The sequence below is a fragment of the Myodes glareolus genome, chromosome 2 (assembly GCF_982192425.1).
Source record: "Myodes glareolus chromosome 2, mMyoGla1.1, whole genome shotgun sequence".
Taxonomy (NCBI): domain Eukaryota; kingdom Metazoa; phylum Chordata; class Mammalia; order Rodentia; family Cricetidae; genus Myodes; species Myodes glareolus.
This window is the reverse complement of record NC_142027.1, coordinates 99,656,877-99,683,335: the sequence shown is the minus strand read 5'-3', so window position 1 is coordinate 99,683,335 and position 26,459 is coordinate 99,656,877. Positions and strand designations below refer to the sequence as shown.

Here is a 26,459-nt window from a genome sequence, read left to right as displayed (position 1 = left end):
TATGGGAGTAACCAACCACTTTTTAAGTTGGATTTCAGACTCATTCAATGAGATAGAACCTATAACCAACACAGAGGTCAATGTGGTCAAGAACCTGAGACTAGATTAAAATGAGTCCTAAGAGAATACCTACTACTACTAACCTATTAAATGAATACAGCAATAAAAAGATTCCTAATGACATACTGCTATAGCAATAGAATAGTGCATCTCTCAACACTCATCAGAAACACTTCTTCCTGTAGTAGACTGTAACTAACAAGAAAACCTGCAACTACCTCTCCCCTCAAGGCTCAGGCATCCATGTGGAATAGAAGGCAGAAAGAGTCTAAGAGCCAGAGGTGTGGATGACTTCAAGAAAACAGCATTTTCCAGACAAACAGCGTGGCAGATGCACATACGAACTCCCAGGGACTGTGACAGAATTTACAAGATCTGCATGAGCACAAACCAGACAAAATCTGAGTGTAGAGGAGCTCAGAATCCTCCCCCTAGTCAAGGAGATATTGTCAATTGATAGGTCCTGAGAGAAGGAAAGCCAGTTTTCATCAATGGGGTGACACTGGGTTTGTCAACTGTACTCCAGGGCAGGCCTCACACCCAGGAATTGCTACCTACTTGAACTGGACTCCATGGTTCTTTAGATTAGTTTTGAAACCATGAGAGATAATATAGAGCTGGATAAAAAGGGAGATGGGGAAAGATCTGGAGGACTTGCAGAAAAGGAATTAAATGATCAAAATATATTGTATGAAGCACTCAAAGAATATAAAATATGTTTAAATTGGATTTTTAAAGAAAGAGATATTTATATTTTCAGTTCATTTTTATTGCAGAATATGGAGTCAATACATATGATTCAAATTTTACAATTAGTGTTGTTACAATAATTCACATTTTCATCAAAAATTTATTGATCAATTCCAGAGACATGGTTACTCTCCAAAAAGCTCAAAGAAATTGATGGAGACAGCAAGAACTGGATGGAGATGATCTCTTGAGGATCAGAGAAGATGAATTCCTCATTCTCTCAGCTGCCTTAGTCATTTCCTTTACATTGGATGATACTCTATTTTGACAATGAGAAAGCTCAGTGGATGTATTGAATCCTTAACCATGTATCAAGTTCAGTTGATTAATTCTCATCTTCATGTCAGTTTTATGCATGAAGTAAATTAAAGATTCCAGTATTCTTAGACAGAACCTGAAGAGGAACACTGCAGACTCCTTGAGGAAAAGTCACGCTCCAGTTATGAGCACATCCCGTGGTACAACCTTTAGAACAATGGGTTTTTCTGGTTTAAGAAGTGGTTTTCTGTGTAATTTCAATGGAATCTGCAACCATGAAAGAAAAAATATTGAGAATCAATGAGTGAGCCAACAACAACCCATAATAAAAAGTAAAACTCATTCAGAATGATGTTTTGCAGATACATCTAAGCTGCATTTGAAGTCATATGCTTGGACTTCCTTATTCTCTGAGCTGTGTCCATTAGATGGTGAAAGCATGATTCCAATATGTATAAGGCAATACATTTATTGAGACTCTACTGAATACAGGGCTTGAGATGAAGCCATGCTTATTTATGCTATTTCTGTTCTATGCTACTATAAAATGCTTTAATTTTTAAATTAAATTAATTTTTAAAGTTTAATTTTTGTTTTGTTTTATTTTTTTAAGATAGGGTTTCACTCTGTAGCTGTGTCTGTCCTGCATCTTATTATGTAGACCACGCAGGCCTTAGCTCACAGAGATGAGTTCTGTTCTCTCAGTGCTGGTATTAAATGCATGTGCCACTAAGCCTGGTCAATTTAACATATTTGAGCCTGATTCTTAGTTACTATATCATATTGCTTTTTCGTCTTGAAAAGTTATTTTTGGTTTGTTGACATTTGTAAGCTAACCCTGAGAGGATAGATACTTTTCCACTCTACAAACAGTCCTCACAGCCTAGATCATATGTCACTAGTACAGTTGTCTCCATTCAGATAAGTCTTTAGGAGGATAGATATTTGCTTGCTTTCCTAGCATCTATTTTGGCTTTCAAAGATGGGATTAATGAAGAATTCTGAGTCCTCCTGTGTTTTCAGTGGTGCCTTAGTCCCATTCTATTCAGAGACAGAGGGGAGAAGTGGAATAGTCTTTTGTTCACAAGAGAAGGGAAGAGAACAAAGTTGTCATGGAGATAGAGAGGTGTCAAATTTAAGATGTCTGGAGCTTGCCAGAGCATCTGCCCTTTGACAGGTGTGCCATTGGCTCTCAAAACTTGACCCTTGCTTTGTCTGTCTAAATCTCTGTACATGTTTATGATTTAAATGCTTTAGGGAGAAAGTAGTAAAATAACTGAGGTCATGTGTTGACAAAGCTACATAACTTCCTTAAACCACAAATCACAGAACATCTATTTTCATCCCTCTATTCATTCAATAAAACTAATAGACAAAGAGAAGCCACATTTTAAATACACAAATCTCATAAATTTTAGCCATCCCTTTGCATGAAGCAGGAACAAATTGTTCAGGAAAATGCAAATGCTTTCTCTAAATGTCCTATCACATTCTTTGAAAATGTTAAGTAATATACATGTGTTTTCATGAAGGCCTAAAAAAGATGTGAATAAAATTTATATACAAGTGTTATTTGTTATTTTAAAATTAGTTTTAATGCTTTTTTATAAAAGAATATTATAATAGTAAGCTCTACTTCAAAACATTTACCAAAGGCTTTCAATGCACGAATTCTCCACAAAGAAGCATTTGGAGTTTGTGGAAGGAAAGAAAAGATATGGGATATCCTTCAATAGTGAGAGAAAAATCACAACTAAACTGGGGGCTTTAATGAGAAAGTATTAGCACAGTTAATAAATACAACCTGCAGAAGACAAAAGTAGAATATAAAGCGCATGAGGAAATAAATCCAAGATAAAGATTCATTTGAGGAATTAACAAGAACTTGAATTTGAGAGCAGAATATGAAGGGAAAAAAAGAATACATTGTTTATGGAAACATTATAGATATTTGTTTTCTGGTGCATAGATCCTGAGAAGTGAGGCAAACCATCAAGATGTCCCATAAAGTTGGAGCTCGTCAAAACTGTCAACTTTGTAAAGATTTATTTTTATTGTGTTTTTTACCTGCACATGTGTCTGTATACCACATATGTACAGTCTCAAAGGAAGCAAGAGAAGGACATAAGAGGCCCTGGAAGTGGATTTACAAATGGTTGTTAGGCAACTTGTGGGTGATGGGAAATGAAATCAGGTCCTTTGTAAGAGCAGTTAGTACTCTTAACTGCTGAGCCATTTCTTGAGCCCTAACATTCATTTCTATTTTGCAATAATGATTCTCAACTTGGTCATCACACGGAAAACCAGAGATGGGCTTTTAAAGCCACAATCTGGGTAAATTATTTTAGGATTTCAGACATGAATCTAGGAATCAAGAATTTCTGTTTTTGCTTTTATATGTGGTGTCATATGCTTCTTCTGGCTTCAAATGCACAATGTAGTCAAGGATTACTAGAATTTTTGATCATCTTGCCTTGTCCTTTTGAGTACAAGGATCGCATGTATGCTTCCTCATAGCTGCTTCATACATTTCTGAGGATGGGAACCAGGTCTTCGCGCATGCCAGGTAAGCACTTCACAATTTGAGAAACATTTATGAGTTGTAAAGCTCCTCAGTGATTCTAATGCACAGCCAGTAGTTGACAGGACTGTCAGAGGAGGGCTTCTGTGAGTTCTGGAAGTAGAGTGCACTGCCCAACAAACATGAAGTCATGATCACTGAACTTCTTTATGGCACATGGCATATCAATTTTCAGTGGACATGACTGGAAGTTCAAATAGAATATACATAATCCTGTCATACTGGCCTGCACTAACTATTTATAATGCTACAGTTGTACTCTATACTGACACAGCACCAGAGGCCCCTCAATTCTTCCCTGGAGACAAATAACTCATTAGGCCATAAAATGAGTTAGCAAACCTCAAACAAGCAGATTTATTTTTATACACAGAACTTTCAGCTGAAAAATGTCTCCCATAAAACATTATTTACAGAGATAGTTTTTTTTCCTCACCTGTGTTTCCTTGCAAGGCTGGAAAGAAAAATTCTGCAGGAGTTTAGTGAGAGCAAGTTTCATGTTCATGAGAGCAAACCTCATACCAATGCAGTTCCTGGGTCCATTCCCAAAGGGCATGTATACATAAGGATTAATGTTGCCCTTGTTCTCCTTGCTGAACCTGGAGACACACAGTAATGAATATTTAGCAAAGAATAGAATCATAAGAGCTACATATATGAATTTGCCTTTAGACATCTCACCAGTAACATAGAGGTAGTTTAGGAAAAGTTTATTGAACTTCTGCTCCCAGGTATTTGGCTCTGAGAATTGTACATTAAAAGTCCTTTCTGTCCCCCTTGCCTTAAAAAAGTTACCATATGTGAGATAAAACAAACACTGTAACAGAAAATGCATCGAATGTACCCACTAGTGTTATGTGGTAGGGGTAATGAACCACTGTCTGATTGGATCAGAGTTCCAATTTACAGGGGGAATTAATGCCTGATACTGTAAATCTGTTGAAAATCCAATGGTTAAGGAGGTTATAGGCACTAGGGTGGAATGAACTGTAGTTGTTTCGCTAAGTGGACATGCTATTAAACTGACTTCTGAATATTCTTGTTTATACACAAAAATTAGTGCTGCTATTAGTCTTGGTCAGAGATGCTTCTGATTGCAGTGGGAGACAGTTAACATGGGGACTCATAACTGGTCAAAATGCTGAGAATGAGTGATGGTGGAGTGCTCAGCACTTAATGAAATATCTGTATCATCCCCTCCAAGGCTCAGATAACATCTCATAAGAGGGATCAGAATAGGGTAAGAGTCAGGGAGTGAAAGGGGTGCTGGGAAACACTATCCCCTGGTCCTGACACAGCCACTGTACTCATGAACTCCTAGCAGCTATGGTCGCCTACACAAGGCCAGACCGTGTTGATACATTCCATCAAGTATGGGGGAGGGAGTTCATGAAACATTACCTCTGTGAAGAACTATTGACAATAAATGATTCCTGGTGTAAGGGGGATATTCTTTCTAATGGTACAGCTCTTGCTGAATTGTCTATTCTCCAGTAAATAACTCCTAGACCTACACTGATGCCAGCAACCCCAACTAAACTCATGAGTCAAAAGAAAACAGAAAGACAAGAATAGAGGAGGAAGACTTGATGGGGACAAACAGGAATTCAACAAGTGTGCAAGGGAGAAGTGACAGGAGGTGAAAATGATCAAAATACTTTATACATAAATGCAATCGTCAAAGAATTAAAACAAATGGGAGAATACGTGTCTAAACTCCAAAAGTCCCTTCAAGATAATGCTGAGTTCCATCTCTCAAAAGCATGTGTCAGTTAGACTGAAGGAAAGCGAGTTCCTGCCTCACATTTAAGTTGGTCATTTGTTACTTGATGAAGAATAATTAAAACACCATATTTTAATTCTTGTTTTTTAATTCCCATCTCTCTTCCTCTCTCCCTTTTCTCCTTTTTGTGTCATTCTCTTCACAGAATGCAAATGGATACTAAATCACATTATATCATCTTTTCATAAGAGACACTATAGTATATACAGCCCAGCAGAGTTCATAGTGGGTTCCCACTACTGGGATTCTGGTACCTTTCAGGGCGGAATGCTTCAGGCTCTGGCCAGTACCGTGGGTCACGGTGAAGAGAAAAAATCGGTATCATCACTACTGACCCCTTGGGAATAAACACATCATTCATTTCCACATCTTGTTTACAGACTCTTTCAAGTCTGTTAGCAATTGAGTATAATCTGAGGGTTTCACTCAACACCATGTCGAGGTACTCCATCTCCATCACTTTATCATAGCTGGGAGGTGCCTGAGAAGAAAGAAAAACGTTTGTTCTTGGATTTCAGATTACCTTTCAATCCATCTTTATTGTACTGTTGAGTTCTCAGTAACTCCAAAATTGAGCTGAGCATTGCAAAGGTCATAGGCACTTATAAAACATTTTAAAGGATTTTTAAATTGTTTTATTTTATGAGTATAACTGTTTTGCCTACACATGTGTATGTGCACCACATAAGCACAATGTCCACAGAAGTCAGAAAGGGTATCAGATCCCTTGTGATTGACATTATATATAGTCGAGGGTTGCCATTTGGGTACTGGGAATCAAACCTGGATGGATCTACGAAAGAGCAACCAATGCTCTTAACCATTGAGCTATCTGTCCAGTCTCTTACAGAATAGTTAGGATGACTATCACTTGGGCTTTAAAGAGATCTCAATTTGTGAATTGTCTAGTGTGCAATCCTGAGTTCAGATACATATCATTCATAAAGCCAGACATAGTGGCTCACATCTATAATCGCTGCAGTATGGGGGAAGGGGCAGAGACAGGGCATGCCTGGTGATCATTGGTCAGACTGCCTAACCAATTTGATGATCTGCAGATTCAGTGAGAATACCTGTGTCAAAAACCATGGTGGAGAGTGATTTAGAAAAATACCCAGTGAAGGTCTATGATCTATGCACACACACACACACGCACACACACACACACACACACACACACACTTTTGTGATAAGAAGGTATGTCTTTTTCCCTTCTATTCCAATCACCGTCCATTCACCTTATAGGGCAGAGCCACATCGATCTCCTCCCGCAGTTTCTTCTGGATATCAGGGTGAGTGGCCAGTGAATACAGGGCAAAAGCAAGGGTGCTGCTGGTGGTTTCGTAGCCACCAAAAATAAAGATAATTGATTGGGCCATGATTTCTACATCAGACAGAACTGAAAGTAAGAAAATATTTCAGGAAGTCAGGTCAGGGTGTACCAACACAGAGGAGATAAGGAGATAATCAAACAAGGCTCCTGTTTCCCTAGAGAGAAATATGGAGAAGTCCCTCAGTCACCCTGGGACCGTTATCACCCTGACATCCATGTGACAGCCAGAGAAGGAAAAGATTGCTTCAGTCATGATGTCCCAAGGTTTATGCTACATTCCTTCTCCTCATCAGTGGGCAGATTCAAGACATGTAGCTTATTCTGTTTTTAAGATTTATTTTTATTTTTTATTTATATATATTTGTGTCTGTCTGGTATTTTTGGTTGATTTTCAACGAGTCATCATTGTCCTGTTGAGTTCTCAGTAGATGCAAAGTTGAACTAAGCATAACAAAGGACCTAAACATTTACAACACATTTTAATTGGTTTTTAAGTTGTTTTAGTTTATGTGTGTAGGTGTTTTGCCTACATATATGTTTGTGTATGTGTATTTGTGTCTGTGAATGGGTGCCATTTGTGTGTTTGGTATGGCTATGGTGTCCAGGAGAGAGCATCTGATTCCCTAGACACGGAGTTTTAGAACATTGTGAGCTTTCTGAGGTAGGTGCTGGGAACTGAACTACAGTCCTTTGTCAGAGGTTAAGAATTTTAATTTTAATTTTTCACCTTTGATGGAGGTTAAGATTCTTAATTTTAATTTTATTTTTAATTATCTATATGTGTGTGTTCTCACATGTGCACAAGGGCAGACCATGGCCTGGAGTCCATATAACTAGAGTTACACACAGTTGTAAACCCTTTGCCATGAGTGCTGTGACTCTGCTGTGGGTAAAGTTTCTTTCTCAATTAGTGTAAGTCCTTGATACTAAATTGAAACTGGACTACAAATCCACCAACAGCGGGTATTTTTAAAGTTAATATCTATTTTAGAACTCAAAAATGAAATACAAGATCAGAGGATATGTAGCTCAGTAGGTGGAGAGCTAGCCTGTCGTGAATAAAGCCATGGTCTCAATCCCCAGTACTGTATAAACTAGGCATGGTAGGATAGAAGTTAAAAGGTCATTCTCAGGAACACCATGAATATGAGGCCAGCCTGGGCTACATGAGACCTGGTCTGAAAAGGAGCAGGACATATGGACCAATTTGAAGTTAGTTGATCACATGAAAGGGTTTAAAGTGGAAAAACTGGAGAGAATTCCAAATAAAACACATGATGACTTTAAAAAGCAAATTTGGGACCTAGAAGATCATTTTGCTACATATAAGCAATTGTATGCACTAGATATAAGGGAATAGGTAAGAATGAAAGACTCCCTTTACATTACCTTCTTATGTACACATCTAGAATAAAGTCTGGAAATTAAAAAACACGATAGTAAGAATGGTTTTAAATTAAAACATAAACATAGATGGGAGGCTAGAGCTATGGCTCAATAGGTATGTGCATTTGTTGCACATGCCTGAGAACCTGAGTTGAATCCTCAGTCCCCGTGTCAAATCCTGTGTGGTAACACAGTCCTGTAGCCCCATCTCTGTGGATCATAGAGACCTTCTGGCTGCCAGCCTAGCTTCAGGTTCAATAAGAGTCTCCATCTGGAGGAAATAAGGCAGAGAGTGATTGAGAAAGATACTTTGTGCCTTTCTCTGGAATCCTCAGAGATATAGGGGTGTAAACATGTGCACACACTCATGCACACATACCTATAGTATCCAAAGAAGATAAAAAGTAGTTATTAAGTATGTGGATGAATGAAGAGAACCAATGCACTTATACAAAGAGGCTTTCCCCAGATGCAATGTTTTTAATATACAAAGAGAAGTAAATAATCACTATAGAATAAGGTAGAGAACACATGCACAGGAGGGACTCCCAGAAAGCATAAGCACCATTTGTGCACATGCTTCCTGACTGGATGTTTAAATTTAGATGTCTGGGTCAAGTTCCTGGTCAGTGTGCTGGGAGAGACGGAAATAGTACCTGTGTAGACCTAGGTGACATAAAAAGACCACTGAACACTCCTATCATGGCTACCCTTCTTGTTTGGAACAAACTTATGTCCATGTGCTTCTAGAAAATACCACACTGATAATAGCCATGCCCTTCTTTCAGTAACCTGACAGAGGTATTCTTCTGCTAGAAAACCTTCCCAATCATTTTCTGAGTGATGTGACCACTCCCTGAGAACTTCCTTGTTCGTAGACCAGGGAGTCCTTGGTTACCTTTAGGAGACACTTTGTCTTTGGAATTATTTTGAGTGTTCATCATCAGCTGAAGAAAATCCACTCGGTGCTGGAAGCAGAAAGAGAATTTGCAAAAACAGAAGGTCAGTGGTAAGGTCAGAGGTCAGAGCTAGATCAGGAGTGCAGAAACTCACCCTTATTTCTTAGAATGTAGCTCCCTTAAATTCACAAGCGTGGTTAGTGTTGCTTAGTCCTTAAAGAACAAAAGCAACTGTAACAGAACCCAGAAGCAATCTAGCTGATTTATCAACCACTTTGCAGTAAATCACAATAGACATAAATTTAAAAAATAAAATTGATTTTTTTGAAAATGTTTTTGTAGGAGATGAAGGTAGTATTTCCCTTGTTTCAATCATTTTTATCAGTTCTTAGAGAGTTTCATAGATGCACACAATGAGATATAGTCATACCCACCCCACCATTTCCTCCATTCGATTCCTTCTAGATCCCTTGTAACATTTCTTCTTCCAAACTTTATGACTTCTTTTTTTTTAATAACCCACTGAGTACAAGTGCTGCCTATATGTCCCTCTCTGTGGGGTCATTCACTAGTGCACAAGAAAACCTATTGGCAGCTACACTCTCTCTCTGCAGCCATTAAGGGCCAATAGTTCCTCTTGGAGGTATGGGATTTGGAGAGGTCCTCCGTCATCTATTTTGGAGATTTGTTGGTGTTATCTTGTGCTGGTCCTGTGCCTTGCCATTTCTTCTTCCAATTCTTATACAGTGCACTCTTGATTTTATTTGTTTTGCTAAGGGTTAGTTCCTGGCTTATTCTCAATCAGGTTTTCAAAATTCCCAATTTTCCCCTCCCAGAAATAAAAATATCATTTTTCTCTCTCTAAATATAACCTTTTCTATCTACTTTTAGTGATAGATGAAGTGAAACACACAGCCCACATGTCCACAGCCCAACATATTACAAACCCTGCACCTCTCAGGAGACCACCACTTTTTACCTTCTCACCAGACTTCAGCCGGTTTTCCTTCATTCTAACCACAAATTTTTTGAGGAATTCTATCGAATCCTTTGGGTATCTGGTGACATTTAACATCTCATATATTGGTGTAAGAAATGGAAAGAGTACTGGAAAGGATGGACAAATAAAAAATTTTAGTGGAAATACAGGTTTCATGTAGTGAAATTATGAAACAATCTAAAGAATAAGTCATCAGTGTCTCAACCAAACCATTCTCTCTGTGATGTTGCTCACACTGGGTCACCACCATAATATTCCTTCTGCATTGAGGAGTAGTCAAAGGAACAATTCTGACTCTTGGATTTAACTCTGCTCCTGTAGTTTGTGTGGATCCAAAATACAGACAGGGCCATTGACATGGTCAATAGCTAAAGCCTGCAGAAAAGACTAACAACCTGAGCTTCATCCCTGCATCCCACACTGTGGAAGGAGAGAAACAACTACTGTAAGTTGTCCTCTGATCTACACATGCCATGTAAACACCAAAGCACATGTTCACACACATAGACAAATAAATAAATAAATAAATAAATAAATAAATAAATAAATTTTTTAAGCTAATAAATAAACAAGTAGATAAACAGGTAAATTTCTTATTAGCGGGTAAGTAGTAAATAAAGTACAGCCAAGATAGCATTTGTTTTTCAGCTGGTACAATGCAAACAAAACTAGCACCAGAAAGGATATTTGGAAAATTGGAATTCTGTGCAAATTAATTATGTAAATATCCTTATCACATAATAATCTGAAATCCAGCAGGAAACTGGAAAATTTATTGAGATAGTTTTGTGGCAGAATACTTGCCTAGCATGTATGAGATCTTGTGATCTCCTTCAAGTAGCAAAAAAATTTAAAATGTCTTGAGAGAGAATGAAATGAAGATAAACCAAGACCATATAGAGAAAAGGTGCAGGCAGGTTTATTTTGTGAGATAGTCTTTTTGTACACTGTGAAGATGTGTCTCTGCTAAGGCACTTTTGCATTGGTTTAATAAAGAGCTCAATGGCCAATAGCTAGTCAGGAGTGGATAGGCAGGACTTCCAGTAGGAGAGAGGCATCTGAGAAGAAGAGAGGTGTAATTCACCAGAAAGATGTGGAGCCAGGGCTTTGGAATTGGAAGTCAGATGTACATATGGACCAGAGGTAATGAACCACGTGGTAGAAGGTAGATTAATAGAAATGGGTCAATTGAGTTATAAGAGCTAGTTGGAAACAAGCCTAAACTAAGGCCAAGCTTTTATAATTAATAAGTCTCCATGTCATTATTTGTGTTCTGGCGGTCCAAATAAAGTCCAGCCACAGGCTTATAGCCTCAATTTTTTAAATCTCAAATATCAGACTTTACACTGTAAAATAAAATTTTAAAACAACTAACTCCAGGGCAGGAGAGATGACTCATTGAGAAGATGCTTGCTGTGCAAGCACAGGATCTGAATTTGATACCCAGCACCCCTGCAAAGTCAAAGTCCAAGATAGGTAACCAGTCTCAGATAGAAAAAAAATCACATGATCTCCCTCAGTTCCAGAGTCTAGCCTATAATGAAAAATGCAAATATGTGAAAGGTGTAACTGTGAATATGGGTTAATGCTCAAAAGGAGGCAAGGAGAGGGTGATACTTGGTGTTGAGAATGAAATGTAGGGAAAAGAACACAAGAGCTGTGTATGGAAAAGTAATTGACAGAGAAAATATTAAAACCCCAAATGAAGCAATTGCTAATTGTACCCAGCACATACACACACCAAAAAATTACTACATGGCCTGGAGAGATTGCTCAATAGTTAGAACTGGCAGCACTTGCAGGGGACCAAGATTTGATTCCCAACACCCATGTAGCTGCTCTTAACCATGCATAACTCCAGTTCCAGGAGATTCACTGCCCTTTTATGGCCTGGGCTGGCCCTTTATTCATGTGGTACACATGTGTGAGGTAAAACATCCATACACATAAAATAAAAATAAATAAATCTTTTAAAAATGTTAAAGCAATTCAGCTATGTAAGATAGATGATCTAAAAGCAGACATTAAGACACCTAGCTTAGGTTTTTAATTGCATTAGGACTAGGGAAATTCTAATCAAAACCACAGGTCCAGTCTGCAGCATATCCACTAAGCAGCAATGATCAAAGTCATAGGAGAGCCAAGTGTTGGGTGGGACATGGAGAACTTGGAACTCTCCTGCATTTCCAGAAGACATAGAAAATGCTGTAGCTACTGTGGAAAACATATGTTTAGTTGTTTAATATGTTAAAATGGGGTTACTTTGTAATGCAGAAACAACAATTCTGAATATACTCAAAACATAAAAACAAATATTTAAACGTAACATTGTATTGAAATGCTCATAGCAGCAAAATTCATGGCAAACATATAAAACTAACTTCAATGTCTATAAACTAATATAAATCATTATTCATTCATAGACATATGATACAGTTACAGTAATGTCACTTAATGGTGTTCTAAATGACAGAGGCCTGTCACAGAGACTGTATAGTCTATCATCCCAAGGATGTGAAATACGCAGAATATGTAAATATAGAAAAAGTGAATTGGTGGTTGCTTAAGTCAAGGCTGCTTGAAGGTCAATGGTGTAAATGTGCAAAATGGCTAGAACAAAGTCCTCTGTAGCTGACATTGGTATCAGGCCACGTAGATCATCCGTCAGTGCAGACCCCTGAGTGATCAGAGTGTTGAGAATAAGTGACTGTTGAGTGCTGAGCCCTACATGGAGCATCTGTATCAACACACCCTTTACTCCAGGCTCAAGGAACGTCACCAAAGCAGATGTGGGGGTAAAGTAAGGGCCAGGACAGGTGGTGTGATGATATGGGATTCTCTTCTGTGGGTAATGAATGTTTTATTGCCATTGGTTAATAAAGAAGCTTCATTGGACCTGTGGCAGGGCAGAATATAGCCAGATGGGAAATCTGAACAGAGATGTATAGAGAGGGTATGCGGAGTCAGGGAGATGCCATGTATGTGCCAAAGGAGACAGACACTGGAACTTTACCTAGTAAGCTACAGCCTTGTAGTAAAATACAGAATGATTGAAATGGGTTAATTTAAGATTTAACAGCTAACCAATAAGAAGCCAGAGCTAATAGGTCAAGAAATAATGTAATTAATATGACTTCTGTGTCATTACTTGAATCTTTGTGGCCAGGAAACTAACAAGCAGTTTCCGTTTACAGTGTGAAATACCCTATCCTGGACACGGCATGGCCCACTCTTGAACTGATCACCTACATAAGAATCACACCAATAATATTGGTCAACATCCTAGCAGGCAGAATTTGATAGACTTACTGTTTGGCCAAAAAAAAAAAAAGGGATGGGACATTAAATTTAATTGAGAGAAAGGTGTGTTGGGGTGTCTGAGGGAAGTGGGGGTGCAAATTAGGGGAGGGTATAATCAAGATAGATTGTATACCTTTATGACATTGTCAAAGGATAAATAAAATAATTCTAAAATAAAGAGAGGACAAGTGTCTTTAGCCTTTAATCCCAGCACTCAGGAGGTAGAGGTAATGGGATCAGTGTGAGTTCAAAGCCAGCCTGACTTACATGCAACTTCCAGGCTAGTTGAGACTCTCTCTAAAAGAAAATTGAGTTCAGAAACAAAAGTAAGGAGGTACATGTCTTTCTGTCTTAAATATTGGATTGTGCCTTTATGTACGACATGATAAGCTTGTGAATTACATGTCAGGTGAATTATACACCAATAGAGCTCTTAGTTTTGGTGAGTGTGGAAGAGAAAGGCTGAGCTGCAAACATGGCTACATACAATGTACTGGGTCAAAAGGCAGAGGAACCATCATACATACCTACTGACATTAACAATGGATCAAAAAAATCTATTTTTAATAGCTTCTTGGTCTTTTCCATAAAAGGATCATTTGGGTTGTTGAGGGAATCGACGTTCACTCCAAATGCTGTGCTCGTGATGACATCCAGGCTGTAGGCCCCTAACACTCTGAGGAGATAAAGATGTGGGAATTTACCTCATTCAGCAGGAAGCCTGAAATAATTTATATTCTTGGGCAAGACTGGTGAAACCACCTCAATTGGCCAAGCACCTTCCCCTATTACCCACCCTTTACCCTTGTGAACTTAATACTGTCACATTTCTTTTTCAACTGTACATTTTGTCATCCAGTGTCTAAAAGGGAAGAAGGAGCAGCTGGACATGTGGGACACACAGAAGGATGACTCTTCTGCCCCAGTTGCCCTTCCTCTCCCAGAACTCACTCTTTTATGGTGAAAGTCTTTCCTTTCTCTGCCTCTCTTCTCAAGTATTTTACCAAAATATTTCCATACTGTTCAACAATGGGGAACATCTATGCACAAAACACAAAGGCACCCATGGTTGTTAGGTGTGAAGACTCAAGTCATACGAACATTTAAACTAACAGTCCTTTTAGTCACCTCTTTGAGTTTTCCACTGGTGAAGGTGGGAGTCAGCAAGGCTCGAATTCTCTTCCACTCCTCATCCTTAGATGCAGAGACGGCTTTATTCATTATTCCCCCTGGGCCAAAACTCTAGAGTAAAAAAATGTAAATATTGTTCTCTGTCAATCCAGACCTTACTATGGTTGCAAAGTGCTAAGTGGATATTGGTGTATAACAATTAGTTTGTGACTGTTTACTATGGATCAAGCCTCATCATAGATACAAAAAGGGTCAGAATTTCCTCACAACCTTTAAGACATCAGGTGCTCACTGGGCTGCCTGTTGAACTTTTGAACATTTTTTATTACAGGACCCTTGTAAATTTAAATCTCCCTGTGGTTTAAAAATTAGTTCCAGGGTTGGGCGGGGGCAGAGAAGATGGGAACAAAACATAGTAGATTCTCCAGAGTTATGTAGATGGTAAATGACTTGGGTATAAATACAAAGTGAACTTTGTATCACACAAGTTCTCCAGCTCTATATTTACAACATAAGCAATGTGAAAATTGATGCCTTGATGTGGTGTGTGCATGTGTGCACATGTGCGCATATGCACATTTATGTATTTGTTTCTCTCTCTCTCTCTCTCTCTCTCTCTCTCTGTGTGTGTGTATGTGTGTGTATGTGTGTGTGTGTAGAGTAGAACGCTGGTGTGCATTCTCATTTGGAGAACATTTGTTTCTCTCTCTCTCTCTCTCTCTGTGTGTGTATGTGTGTGTATGTGTGTGTGTGTAGAGTAGAACGCTGGTGTGCATTCTCATTTGGAGAACAGAGGTTTGACATCTTCCTCTATACCTCTATTGTATTTTTTTTTAGGCAGGGTGTCTCAGTGAATATAGAAGAGTCTGGTTTGGCTAGAGTAGCTAGCCAGCAAGCCCCTAGGGTCCATCCATCTATTTCCAAATACAGCTCAGAAAAAACACATATGTGCTGCTCTGCCAAGCTTTTATGTGAATTCTGGGGATCTACACTCAGGTCCTTTACCGATAGAGCCATTTCCCTAGCCTGAGACACTTAAAGGATTTGATCTTTGGGTTTTTTTCAAAATTTATTTTAGTATTGTGTATATGTATGTGTGCATGTGTGTATGAATGTATGCACATATGTATGCAGTGTAATCAGAGGTCAGAGGAGTGAGTTGGATCTCTAAAGCAGGAGTTACATGTGATTTGAGCTGCTGGATGTGGATGTAGACAACCAATCCCTGACCCTCTTTCTGAGCTTTCAGCCACTAAGTCATCTCTCTAGACCCTGGTATATTTGGTTTGGGGGTTGCTTGTTTCGGAATAGTGTAGTAGGAATCATTTTTCTTTATTTTTTTTCTTCAGTGATAAAAGGGAAAGTATAATTCTATTTCCCTGGTGAGAACTTTATTGTATTTTCTACATTTATACTTTATACTAATATGGAGTTTCCCAACTGCCCTTATATTAAAGCACTCAGCAAACAGGAAGAAATGGAACTGGCTTCCCTTGATGAAGAACAGTTGTAAACTAGGCCTTCAGCCAACTCCACCACATGTCCAAAAGCTGAATGAGGGCCAGAGAGATGACTCAGTAGGCAATTGTGCTTGCTGCCAAGCCCAACAACCTGAGTTCATTCCCCAGGATGCAGGGGGTAGAAAGAGGGAAACACAAGGTTTCTCCAAACAGAACAGTGGGGTAACCATGGTTTAAAAAAAGAGAATATTGAACTATGTATCATACGTCACAAAAATTTAACACAAATCATAGATTTAAGAGTTAATCTCAAAAGGATATTTTTTTACACAAGAAAATCCACACAAAAGGGCCAGGTGACTAGTCATCAACTTGACACTGTCCACACAATACAACTGAGAAAGAAAATGGATACAAAATGAGAGAAGAAGGCAGGCTGTACACGGAGGGCAAGGAGCTGCTCTCTATTCTTTGTGTTTGTGACTTCACTAATCTAGACCTGTGATAAACTGCACTGTACCACACAGATAAAGAGACCTGTGAAATAGGAAATGTAGACACAATTTAGATGACAACAGTGTCCATCTACAAGTAGATTACAATAATATATTACATTTATACTTCCTCATTAGCAAAATGAATACCCAGACCCTGCTTGTATATTATTGTTGAAACCACTGTGAATCAATATTTATTTCATTTTTTAAATTCTCTAAGTATCCAAAGAGGTGGTAGTGCATACTCTTATACCAAGAACTCAGGAGGCAGAGGCAGGCAGATCTCTATGTGTTCAGAGTGAGTCCCAGAATAGTCAGAGCTACACCAAGATACACTGTCTCTGAAAAACCAAGGCAAGCAACCAAAATAAATTCAATAGGTCAAAATAAAGGTTTGTATTCTTAAAAAGGGGAGTCTTGGGTAATGGTTCAACAGTTAACGGTGCTTGTTGATCTTCTGGAGGAGCCAGGTCCCAGCACCCATGTCAGGCCCCTCCAACTGCTTGGAATATTAGCTCCAGTGGATCTTAACCCGTTTTTTTTTTTTTGTTTTTTTGTTTTTTGTTTTTTTTGCCTCCACAGGAACCTATACACGTATGGCATTTACTTTTATAGACATATGCTGTGGGACAATAGTCTTGTACTCTTTAAATGTTTGTCAGTTGTACTGGTTTAATAAAATGTTGATTGGCCAGTAGTCAGGCAGAAAGTATAGTTGAAGCAATCAGGCAGTAAGTAGAGGTGGGGTGACAAGAAGAGGAGAATTCTTTCAAGAGGAAAGACTCAGTCTGCATTCCTCACCCAGACATAGAGAAAGCAGGGTGAGACTGCCTTGCTAATAGAAGGTAACAAGCCATATGACTAGCACAGACAAGAATTATGGATTACTGTAAGGTGTAAGAATTAGTTAACAATAAAACCCGAGATAATAGGCCAACCAGTTTATAATTAATGTAAGCTTCTGTGTGTTTCTTTGGAACTGTATGGCTGTAGGACTGGGCAGGATAGAACCTCTGTCAACAGACATGCATATATACATATAAATAAAAATAGCAAAAACAAGTCTTTAAAATTTTTCACTTAAAAAAGTTACCTACCCGTCGGTTTGTGAACACAGAATAGCAGTCCTTCACTAGTACGTTTTTGATCATCTCTATGTCCGTGATAGCTAACACAGGTGTTGGACCATCAAGCAACCTATGCAAGAAAAACAGCTGATTAACCCAAGCCAGGTTCTGAAGTGGGAGCCCAAATCCTCACTTTAAGTCCAATGTTACATGACCCTCACTTTGATTATACAACATGCTGTCACACTAATTCCATGTCCAACTTAGGGAATCTGACCACAGATTCATGGAGTCTTTGTAAAGTGACAGGTGATGTCGTTGAAGACACAATGAGTCACTTAAAGACAAAACAGTTTGTAGTAGGAATTTCATAGAGTCAGTGTATCTCAGGTAAGCATTAGAATGAAAAAATTCTAATTTTTGTTTCTCACTGTGTGTAGGGTAATGGAAGAATGTATTAGTTCCTTGTTCAAGGCTCCAAGACCACGAAGAAATCATAATTGGGAACTGTGATTGTTTTCTATGACTTATAGTTGTTTTCTCTATAGGATTTCCATCCATTGAATGTCTTTTGTCACAGTACTATCCAGGCATGCTTGGAGGTATTGGATTATTGGCTACTGCAAACAATGCACAATAGGGACTGGAACTGCAGGGGTGTGATTCTTTCTTTCAGAGAACATAGAGAATAGATCAAAGAGGCTTTGGCACTAGGACCTTGTTGTACCCCAAACACAACCTTTGTGTAGAATCAACAAATCTGAACAGAGATTTGAGGTTTAGTTCCCAGAAACTGGTCCTCCCTGTTACCAGAGAGCCTAAAAATAATTTTGGAATTTCTTTCCTTTGAACACTCTACACAACAGGGAGCACCAGACATTTGGTGCCTAATGTCATCGGTTCATAGATGAGAGAGGTCTATACACTCCAGGACTGGGTAGAGTGTGCTCAGAGCAGGCAGTTCTTCAGGATAGAATCAGGATGTGGGGAGTTCCCATCTCAGGAGCAGCAATATGCTGGTTACTTAGTGTTTGTTAAAAGGAAATTGAGTGAATGTGAAAGAAAAACAGTTTACAGAACTTTTGGTAATAGTTAACAAACATTGCTATTGGTTTCACGCAACTCCCTAGGTTCAGTGAAAACTGGGGGTATGGAAGCCAGTGTTGAGAGACTAATGATGTCATGTGAGAGAGGAGCCTATACATCCCAAAGAGGAGTCAAGATTTTGTCTTTATGTAATTTGATCTCAAGTGCTCTGGGTCCACTGCAGAGTGAGGAATCACAGAAAGCTCCATCTGAATTTGAACAGGGACATAAAAGGGAAACATTCAGGCTCACAATTGTCAGTCAGCAGAGGAGAATGTTTCCTCCCAGGAAGACAGGAATGTTGTTTCAGAGAAAGAAGAAAGTGAGGAGCGTCAAGGTAACGGAGATGAGACCCTGAGAGTAACAATTAATAAATGGGCCCTTTTGAAACTGAGAAACTTCTGTAAGACAAAGAGCATGACCAAAAAGACAAAATGACAGCCTATAAAATGGGGAAAGATCTTGACCAACCCCACATTGGACATAGGACTGATCTTCAAAATTTATAAAGAACTCAAGAAACTAGATATCAAAATACTAAACAATCCAATTACAAACTGGTGTATGGATCTAAAGATAGTATTCCTAACAAAGAATCTAAAATGACTGAAAGACACTTAAGGATTATTTTTAACATTCTTAATCATCACAAAAATGCAAATCAAAATAACTCTGAGATACCATCTTACCCCTGTCAGTATAGCTAAGATCTAAAATACTGTTGACAGCTTATACTGGAGAGGATGTAAGTATAACACTCCTCCATTGCTGGTGGGAATGCAAACTCACGCAGCCACTTTTGAAATCAGTATGGCAGTTTCTCAGAAAATTGGGAATCAACCTACCTCAAGACCAAATCATACCACTCTTGGTCATATACCCAATGGATGCACAACCATACCACAAGGGCATTCTCTCCACTATGTTCATAGCAACATTATTTATAATAGCCAGAACCTGGAAACACCCTAAAGGCCCCTCAACCGAAGAGTGGATAAAGAAAATGTGGTACAATTACACAATGAAGAACTACTTGACAGTAAAAAACAGTGACATCTTGAAATTTGCAGACATATGAATGAACTAGAAAAAACCATCCTTAGTTAACCCAGACCCAGAAAGACAAACACTATATGTAGTCACTTATAAGTGGATATTAGACATAAAGCAAAGGATAAAAAAGCTACATTCCTCAGCCCAGGGAAGCTAGGTGAAAGGGAGAACTCTAAGAAGGACACATGTGGAAGACTCCAGGAAGGAGAAATAGTGAAGATCTAATGGGTGAACTGAGAGGGGATATAAGGGAGGGATGGAGGATGGGAACTTGAGAGATCGAGATGGCCAAGTTGGGGGATGGACAGAGAGAGAGAGCAATGAAAGAGTACTGTGATAGAGGGAGTCAATATGGGTTTAGGGAGAAGCCTGTTGCTAGGGAAACTCCTAGGAATACACAAGGATGACCCCAGCTAAGACTCCTAGCAATAGTGGGGAGGATGCCTGAACTGGCCTTGCCCTGTAAGCAGATTAGTGACCCCCCTAAGACCCATCATAAAATCTACATAAATCTACATCCAGTAACTGATGGAAGAAGATGCAGTGAACCACAGCTAAGCACTGGGCTGAGCTCCTGGAGTTCAGCTGAAAGAGGGAGGAGAGATCATATGAGCAAGGATGGTCAAGATCATCATGGGGAAAACCACAGAGACAGCCAACTTGTGCTAGCAGTAGATCACTGACTCTGGGCTGACATCTGGGGAACCTTCATGGAACCAAACTAGGCCATCTGAATGTGGGTGACAGTTATGTGGCTTGTTCTGTTAGGGGGTCCCCTAGTAGTGGGTCAAGGACTTATCCTGGGTTTATGAACTGTTTTTTTAGAGCCCATTACCAATGGTGGAATATCTTTCCCAGGAAGGCTTATCAGGGAGGGACTTGGTCCTGTCTCAACTTGGTATCCTAGACTTTGTTGACTCCCTAAGGGAGGTCATATCTCCTCTGAGAAGTGGATGGGAACTCAGAATGGGGAAACTGGGGAGGTGGGAGAAGGAAATAGATGGGGAACTGGGATTGGAGTGTAAAATGATTTTTTTAAATTAAATAATGAAAAGAAAAGAAAAATAAAAATAACAGACATTTATCCTATCTTCCTTTAGCTGACACAATCTTAGAGATGGGAAAGGTTCAAACACTAGTTGCAAAAATTAAAGATGCAGATAGACAAACTCCAGAGACAAAGAATAAAGGAAATTAAAAGAGAAATCTTCCTAGGAGAAAAGAGGAAAGGAGAAGAAACTTGAAAAAAAATTTTCCGGTAAAAAATGCAAGTGTTTAATCAAGATAAAAAGCTTTTCCCTGTAGAAGAAGGAAAGTATATAATCATGGCCTACAAATAGGAAGGCTCAAGAGATGAATAATGAAGGGAGAGAAAATCCTCTTCCCTGTGGAAATAGAGGAAGGGCAAAGGCCATAACCAATAGAAAAAGGAACACATGTCTGCTGGAACCCAGAGCTCTCTGGCTGAGTGATGCCTGTCAGTGCTTTCTGCAAGGACCAGCAAGCGCAGAGAAGCAACACCTGAATTCCAGAGAATGATGGGTGGGGTCCGCTGCTGCAGCATGAGGTAACACAGTTGGCTCAGAAGTTAGAATTTTCCTGTTAGTTTGTTTAATTTTAGTTTAAAATTAAATTTGTTTAATTTTAGTTTAGTTTAGTTTTTTTTTTCTTTTTCCTTGGATAGGGAATAACTCAATATGAAATGTTCCTTCAATGGAAATGTTTTTCTCCTGATAGTGGTAATAACTCATTATCAATGATTACTTCATGGGAGAAAACAATTGAACCACCCCAACTTGTAGTACAGAAAACAAATTTAATCAGGGCATAAAGTACTAAGCCAATGCTCTTTACATTTCCAGATGTATTAATCATTCATTATACAGAGGATGTTCTCTTCTCTTGATCATCTGATTAATGCTTAAATAAATGTTAAAATTTCATAATAAATGACTTAAACAAAAATTCATAATTTTCAACTATATTACTGGGTATAATCTTGTCTATTTATCACTAGTGGGTATTTGATTCTACTCTTTATGTTGCTTTCCAGAGGCTCTTGGTTAAATTCTATAAAATGTAGTACCTGAAGCAGAGCAAATTTTTAGGTTATTAACTAATGTGGCTGTGAAGGCTAAACTCATGGAAATAATATCTTACTGAAAGAGAGCCTACAAAAATTATTTTTCCACTAAATAAAATACAGATTAATTGTTTCACCCTGTTAATAATTGACAGGCCAATTTAACATGATTCTTGGGATCTATAAAAGGATCCTCTTTTTAAGATTTAAAAGAAATACTCCATTGCTATTGCCTTAAGTTAACTCTTAAAATCAGATGGAGATTGTTTTTTAATGCTTTTATATTGACTTTTTAAAATGGACAAAGAGAATGTTCATACACAAATTTGACATTTTCTTCAAAATGATTGTACCCACTCTGGGTTATACAGCCCAAATTAATATTCCTACAAGTTCAGCACTCACTCACACAATGATGTTAGAAATGAGATACATTCCTAAAACGGGTAATGTAAAAATTGTCAATAAAAGCACAGGCTATTTAGATTGCTCAGAAACAAGACATGGCAGAAACTGGCCACTTCAGTTTGGATTAGGGGCCAATGCTGGAATCCCAACTGCTCTGCCTTTAAAATCGTTCACTAATAAGCCTGTATGGGTGAAGCAGTGGCCCATAATTAAAAAAAAAAAAGCACTTGAGCAACTAGGACAAAATAGTCAGCTGCAAGACACATGAAAAAAAAAAAGCCCTACAAATCCATGGCATTCTCCCCTATTTGTAATAAAATAAATCTTAAAAATGGTGGTGATGGCTTATTTAAAAAGCTGTAAACCAAGTAATTCAACCCATGGGTCCTTTTCAGTCTAGAATTCCATTATTTTCTTTATTGCCTAAGGCTTGGGTTATAATAGTTGTTAATTTAAAAGATGGCTTTTTTTTTGCTATTCCTTTTCAGCAGCTGGATGGGGAAAACATATGCTTTTACAGTTCCTACTTATAATAATGCCAAGCCTGATATAAATAGAGTTGCGAGGTGGTCGTGCACACCTTTAATCCCAGCAGCTGACAGTCAGAGGCAGGCAGATCTCTGTGAGTTTGAGGCTAGCCTGGTCTGCAAAAGCTAGTTCCAGGACATGCTCCAAAGCTACAGAGAAACTCTGTCTTGAAAAACAAACAAACAGCCCTTTTGGACTGCGACTGAACGAGCACGTGATCCAACCAGATTCTCTGAATGTGGCCGGATTCTCTGAATGTGGCCGGCCCGGAGTCTTTCTGAGAAGCCATTGACAATGACACTGGGACTAGTTTCCTCTGCATATACTGGATTTTTGGGATCCAGTCTGTTTGGATACTCACCTTCCTGGACCTGGAGGGAGGGGGGACGAACTTGAACTTCCCACAGGGCTTGAAACCCTGACTGCCCTTAGGGACAAAGAGGGAGGAGGAGGGGGGGGGGGGTAGTGGGAGGGTGTTGGGAAGAGGGGCGTAAATGGAAACTTTTATAATTTAATAAAATTACTTTTAAAAAAAGAAAAAGAAAAACAAACAAACAAACAAACAAAAAACAACAAAACCAAAAAACCAAAAAAAAAAACCCTCAAAAAACAAAACAAAAACAAAAAATGGTATAAATGGAAACTATTTCCCTAGGGAACATTAAATAGTCCAACTTTATGTCAATATATTGTAAATAAACTACTAGAAGTTGTTCACAAACAATTTACTTAATCTGTTCTGTATCATTCTGTTGAAGGATCATTGATCACAGTGTGAACCCTGAGATTGTATTAAATAAAATCAACCATTGGTCAAGAGTCAGAGCCAACAGCTAGTTGGCAGGAAGTAGTCACAGAGAGTTATAGTGAGTCTGGCCAACAGATAAATGCACAGGAAATAGTAAGGGGGGGGGACTTTCATTTTGGTGGTCCTCTTTGTTTTGGGAGAATGGTCAGCAGATTGCTTCTCTGCCTCTCTGATCTAGCAGGTTTTCACCCAAGCATCTGACTTTTGAGTATTTATTGGTAAAATTATAAGATTGAGATTTAGTTTAAAAACAGCATCATTACATGGATAATGTCTTAATAGCTACCTCTGATATCAATATTCTTAAAAAGGTGTCTGCTGAAGTGCAACAGGTTTTCCCTCAATGTTCATTGGAAATTACTCCTGAAAAATTCTAAGAGGAGTCTCTCTTAATTATTTAGGTTTAAATTAAGTAGAGAATCTCGTCATAAAAATAAGATGAGAAGAGATGAATAACATATGCTTAATGATTTTAAAAACAATTATTGAGAGATATTAATTGGTTGTACCATACAATTAGACTGACTATTCAAGAATTAAGAAGTTTATCTCTAATAAAAGTTACTTAGATTTTAACAGTCCCAGAAATTTTATAATGAAGCAGAAAAGGAGTTGGCCCAAGTAGAACAGAAATTGCAAGGTTTCTACATAGATCAATTAAATCTCACACATTGAATATATTTTATTAATTTTACCTTCTACTCATTCCCCTACTGGACTGATTATGCCAAGGGAAGATAATATTTTAGAATATATACTCTTAGCCCATAAACAGAATGGAAAGTTAAAAACCGCCATAGAAGAGGTTTCTGAATTAAATGTAAAAGGAAGAATTAGATTTCATCAATTGTCAGAAATGGATTCAGCTGAGATTGTAGAATCTCACACAAATATTGAAATTATACAATGATGGGTAATTAATGATGACTGACAGAGTCTGTAGCAATTATTTAGGTGAAATCAGCAACAGATACCCTCAAAGTAAACAACTTTAATTTATGAAAAGAACTAAATGGATTCTACCCCATTTAGTAAAAAGAACACATCGATTTCTGGAGCTCTTACATTTTATACTGATGCAAATAAATTAGGAGCGATTGGTTATACAGCACAAAATAATAAGGTATTCCAAAGTCTATATGCTTCAGTCAAAGAATCAGAATTATATGCTTTTCTAATGATTTTATTAGATTTTAATGGGTCAATCTCTTAATATAATTCCTGATTTTCAATATATGAAAGGTGTTATATTATATATAACAACTACTCAACTTGTTCATGATTATTCAGAATTAACTTTGTTTTTTACACAACGGCAACCAGCAATTCAGTACAGTAATTATCCATTCTTTATCACTCCTATTTGGTCTTATACAGGATGACTGGGTCGTGAGCAAAAGGAAATAAAGAAGTTGATAAAATAGTAATAGAAAATATTTTTTAAGCTTCAGAATTTCATAAAAACATCATGTTAATATAAAGGCTTGAAGTAAAAAAAAATCCATTACCTGGAGATAAACTAAAAAAAATATAAAAAGATTCTCCTAATTGTTCTTGGTATAGTTCAATGCCTTTACCTGTAAGAAGTAATCCTAAGGAGAGTCAAAGAAATGAAATTTGGAAAGTATATATATTTCACTTAGCAGAATTTGTAAAATATAAAATATGTACATCATACTATTGATACATTCTCAGGATTTCAATGGGTTTCTGCCTAAGTTCTGAAAAGGCTGATTCTGTAATTACATAAGCAAAGAAAGCCAGCCTAAAAATTACAATCCCAGAAAACCTAGACAACAATGAGGACCCTAAGAGAGACATACATGGATCTTATCTATGTGAAAAGCAGAAAAAGACAAGATCTCCTGGGTAAATTGGGATCATGGGGACCATGGGAAAGGACTGAAGGGGAGGGGAGAGGAAGGGAGGGGAGCAGAGAAAAATGTAGAGCTCAGTAAAAATATAAAAAAGATTATGAGACAAATGATAGAGGAAAGGCTATCTTCACTGCATGACTGCATAAAATTCAATGTAATTAAAATCGGTTGAACAAAAGGGGGAAATGTAGTGGGAATCTAGTAAACATTAGGTAAGCATTAGAATGAAGAAGTTGTTTCTCACTGTATGTAGGGTAAGGGCAGAAGGTAACAGGTCCTTGTTCAAGGCACCCAGACCTTGAAGGAATCATAATAGAGAACAGAGATTGCTCTCTATGATTTCTAGCTGTTTTTCTGAAGGGTTTTCCACCCATTGCATGACTTTAGTCACAAGAAAATCCAGGCATGCTTGAAGGTCTTGAGTTATTGGGTACTGCAGACAATACACCATAAGAAGTAAAGTTGCAGGGGTGTGATGATTTCTTTCTGAGAACATATACAACAGATCAAAGAGACTTTGACATGAGGAATTGTATTCCAAATACAACCTTTGTCTAGAATCAATAAACATGCTTTTAATCGAGGTTTGCGTTTCAGTTCACAGACACTAAAATTAAACTCTGGAGTGACTCCTCATTTGACTGTCCCGCACAATACAAACACCTGACAACAGTTCCTAAAGGCATCACAGTTACAAATGAGAAATGAAATTTTAAGTCGGGATGTGTATGCATGAGAGTTGCTTCTACCATTTTCTTTGATTTTTGCATATTTAAAATATTGCAAGGGGCTGGAGAGATGGCACCACAGTTAAGAGCACACATTCTTGCAGACAACCTGAATTTGGCTTTAGCGTCCATGCTGAATAGAACACAACCAAGTGTAACTCCAGCTCCAGGAGGATCCAATGCTCAGATCTCCATGATCATTAGCAGTCATGTGCAGAGGCATGCACACATGAATATATATGTAATTAAATGTATTATAAATACGTGTTTAAAGATAAAATTTGAGGGCTGGAGAGATGGCTCAGTGGTTAAGAGCAGTGACCTCTCATCCAGAGGACCCAGGTTAAATTCCTAGCGCCCTGTGGCAGTTCACACTTGTCTGT

The 26,459-nt window shown here is 38.2% G+C and overlaps 1 protein-coding gene across 3 annotated transcripts in view; it reads right to left on the bottom strand.

The window, feature by feature from the left end:
* Positions 1-807: 807 nt before the first annotated feature.
* Positions 808-26,459, bottom strand: part of LOC148123089 (cytochrome P450 3A11-like) — a 48,984-nt gene continuing 23,332 nt past the window's right edge. For all 3 annotated transcript variants that reach the window (XM_087903272.1, XM_087903271.1, XM_087903270.1), the window contains exons 4-13: positions 17,536-17,635; positions 14,479-14,592; positions 14,302-14,390; positions 13,878-14,026; positions 10,030-10,157; positions 9,050-9,119; positions 6,671-6,831; positions 5,687-5,913; positions 4,086-4,248; positions 808-1,335 (exon numbers count right to left, since the gene is read on the bottom strand). In XM_087903272.1, the coding sequence (XP_087759398.1) occupies positions 1,240-1,335; positions 4,086-4,248; positions 5,687-5,913; positions 6,671-6,831; positions 9,050-9,119; positions 10,030-10,157; positions 13,878-14,026; positions 14,302-14,390; positions 14,479-14,592; positions 17,536-17,635 (1,297 nt within the window). In that variant the 3' untranslated portion in view covers positions 808-1,239. The remainder of the gene's footprint in view (positions 1,336-4,085; positions 4,249-5,686; positions 5,914-6,670; positions 6,832-9,049; positions 9,120-10,029; positions 10,158-13,877; positions 14,027-14,301; positions 14,391-14,478; positions 14,593-17,535; positions 17,636-26,459) is intronic.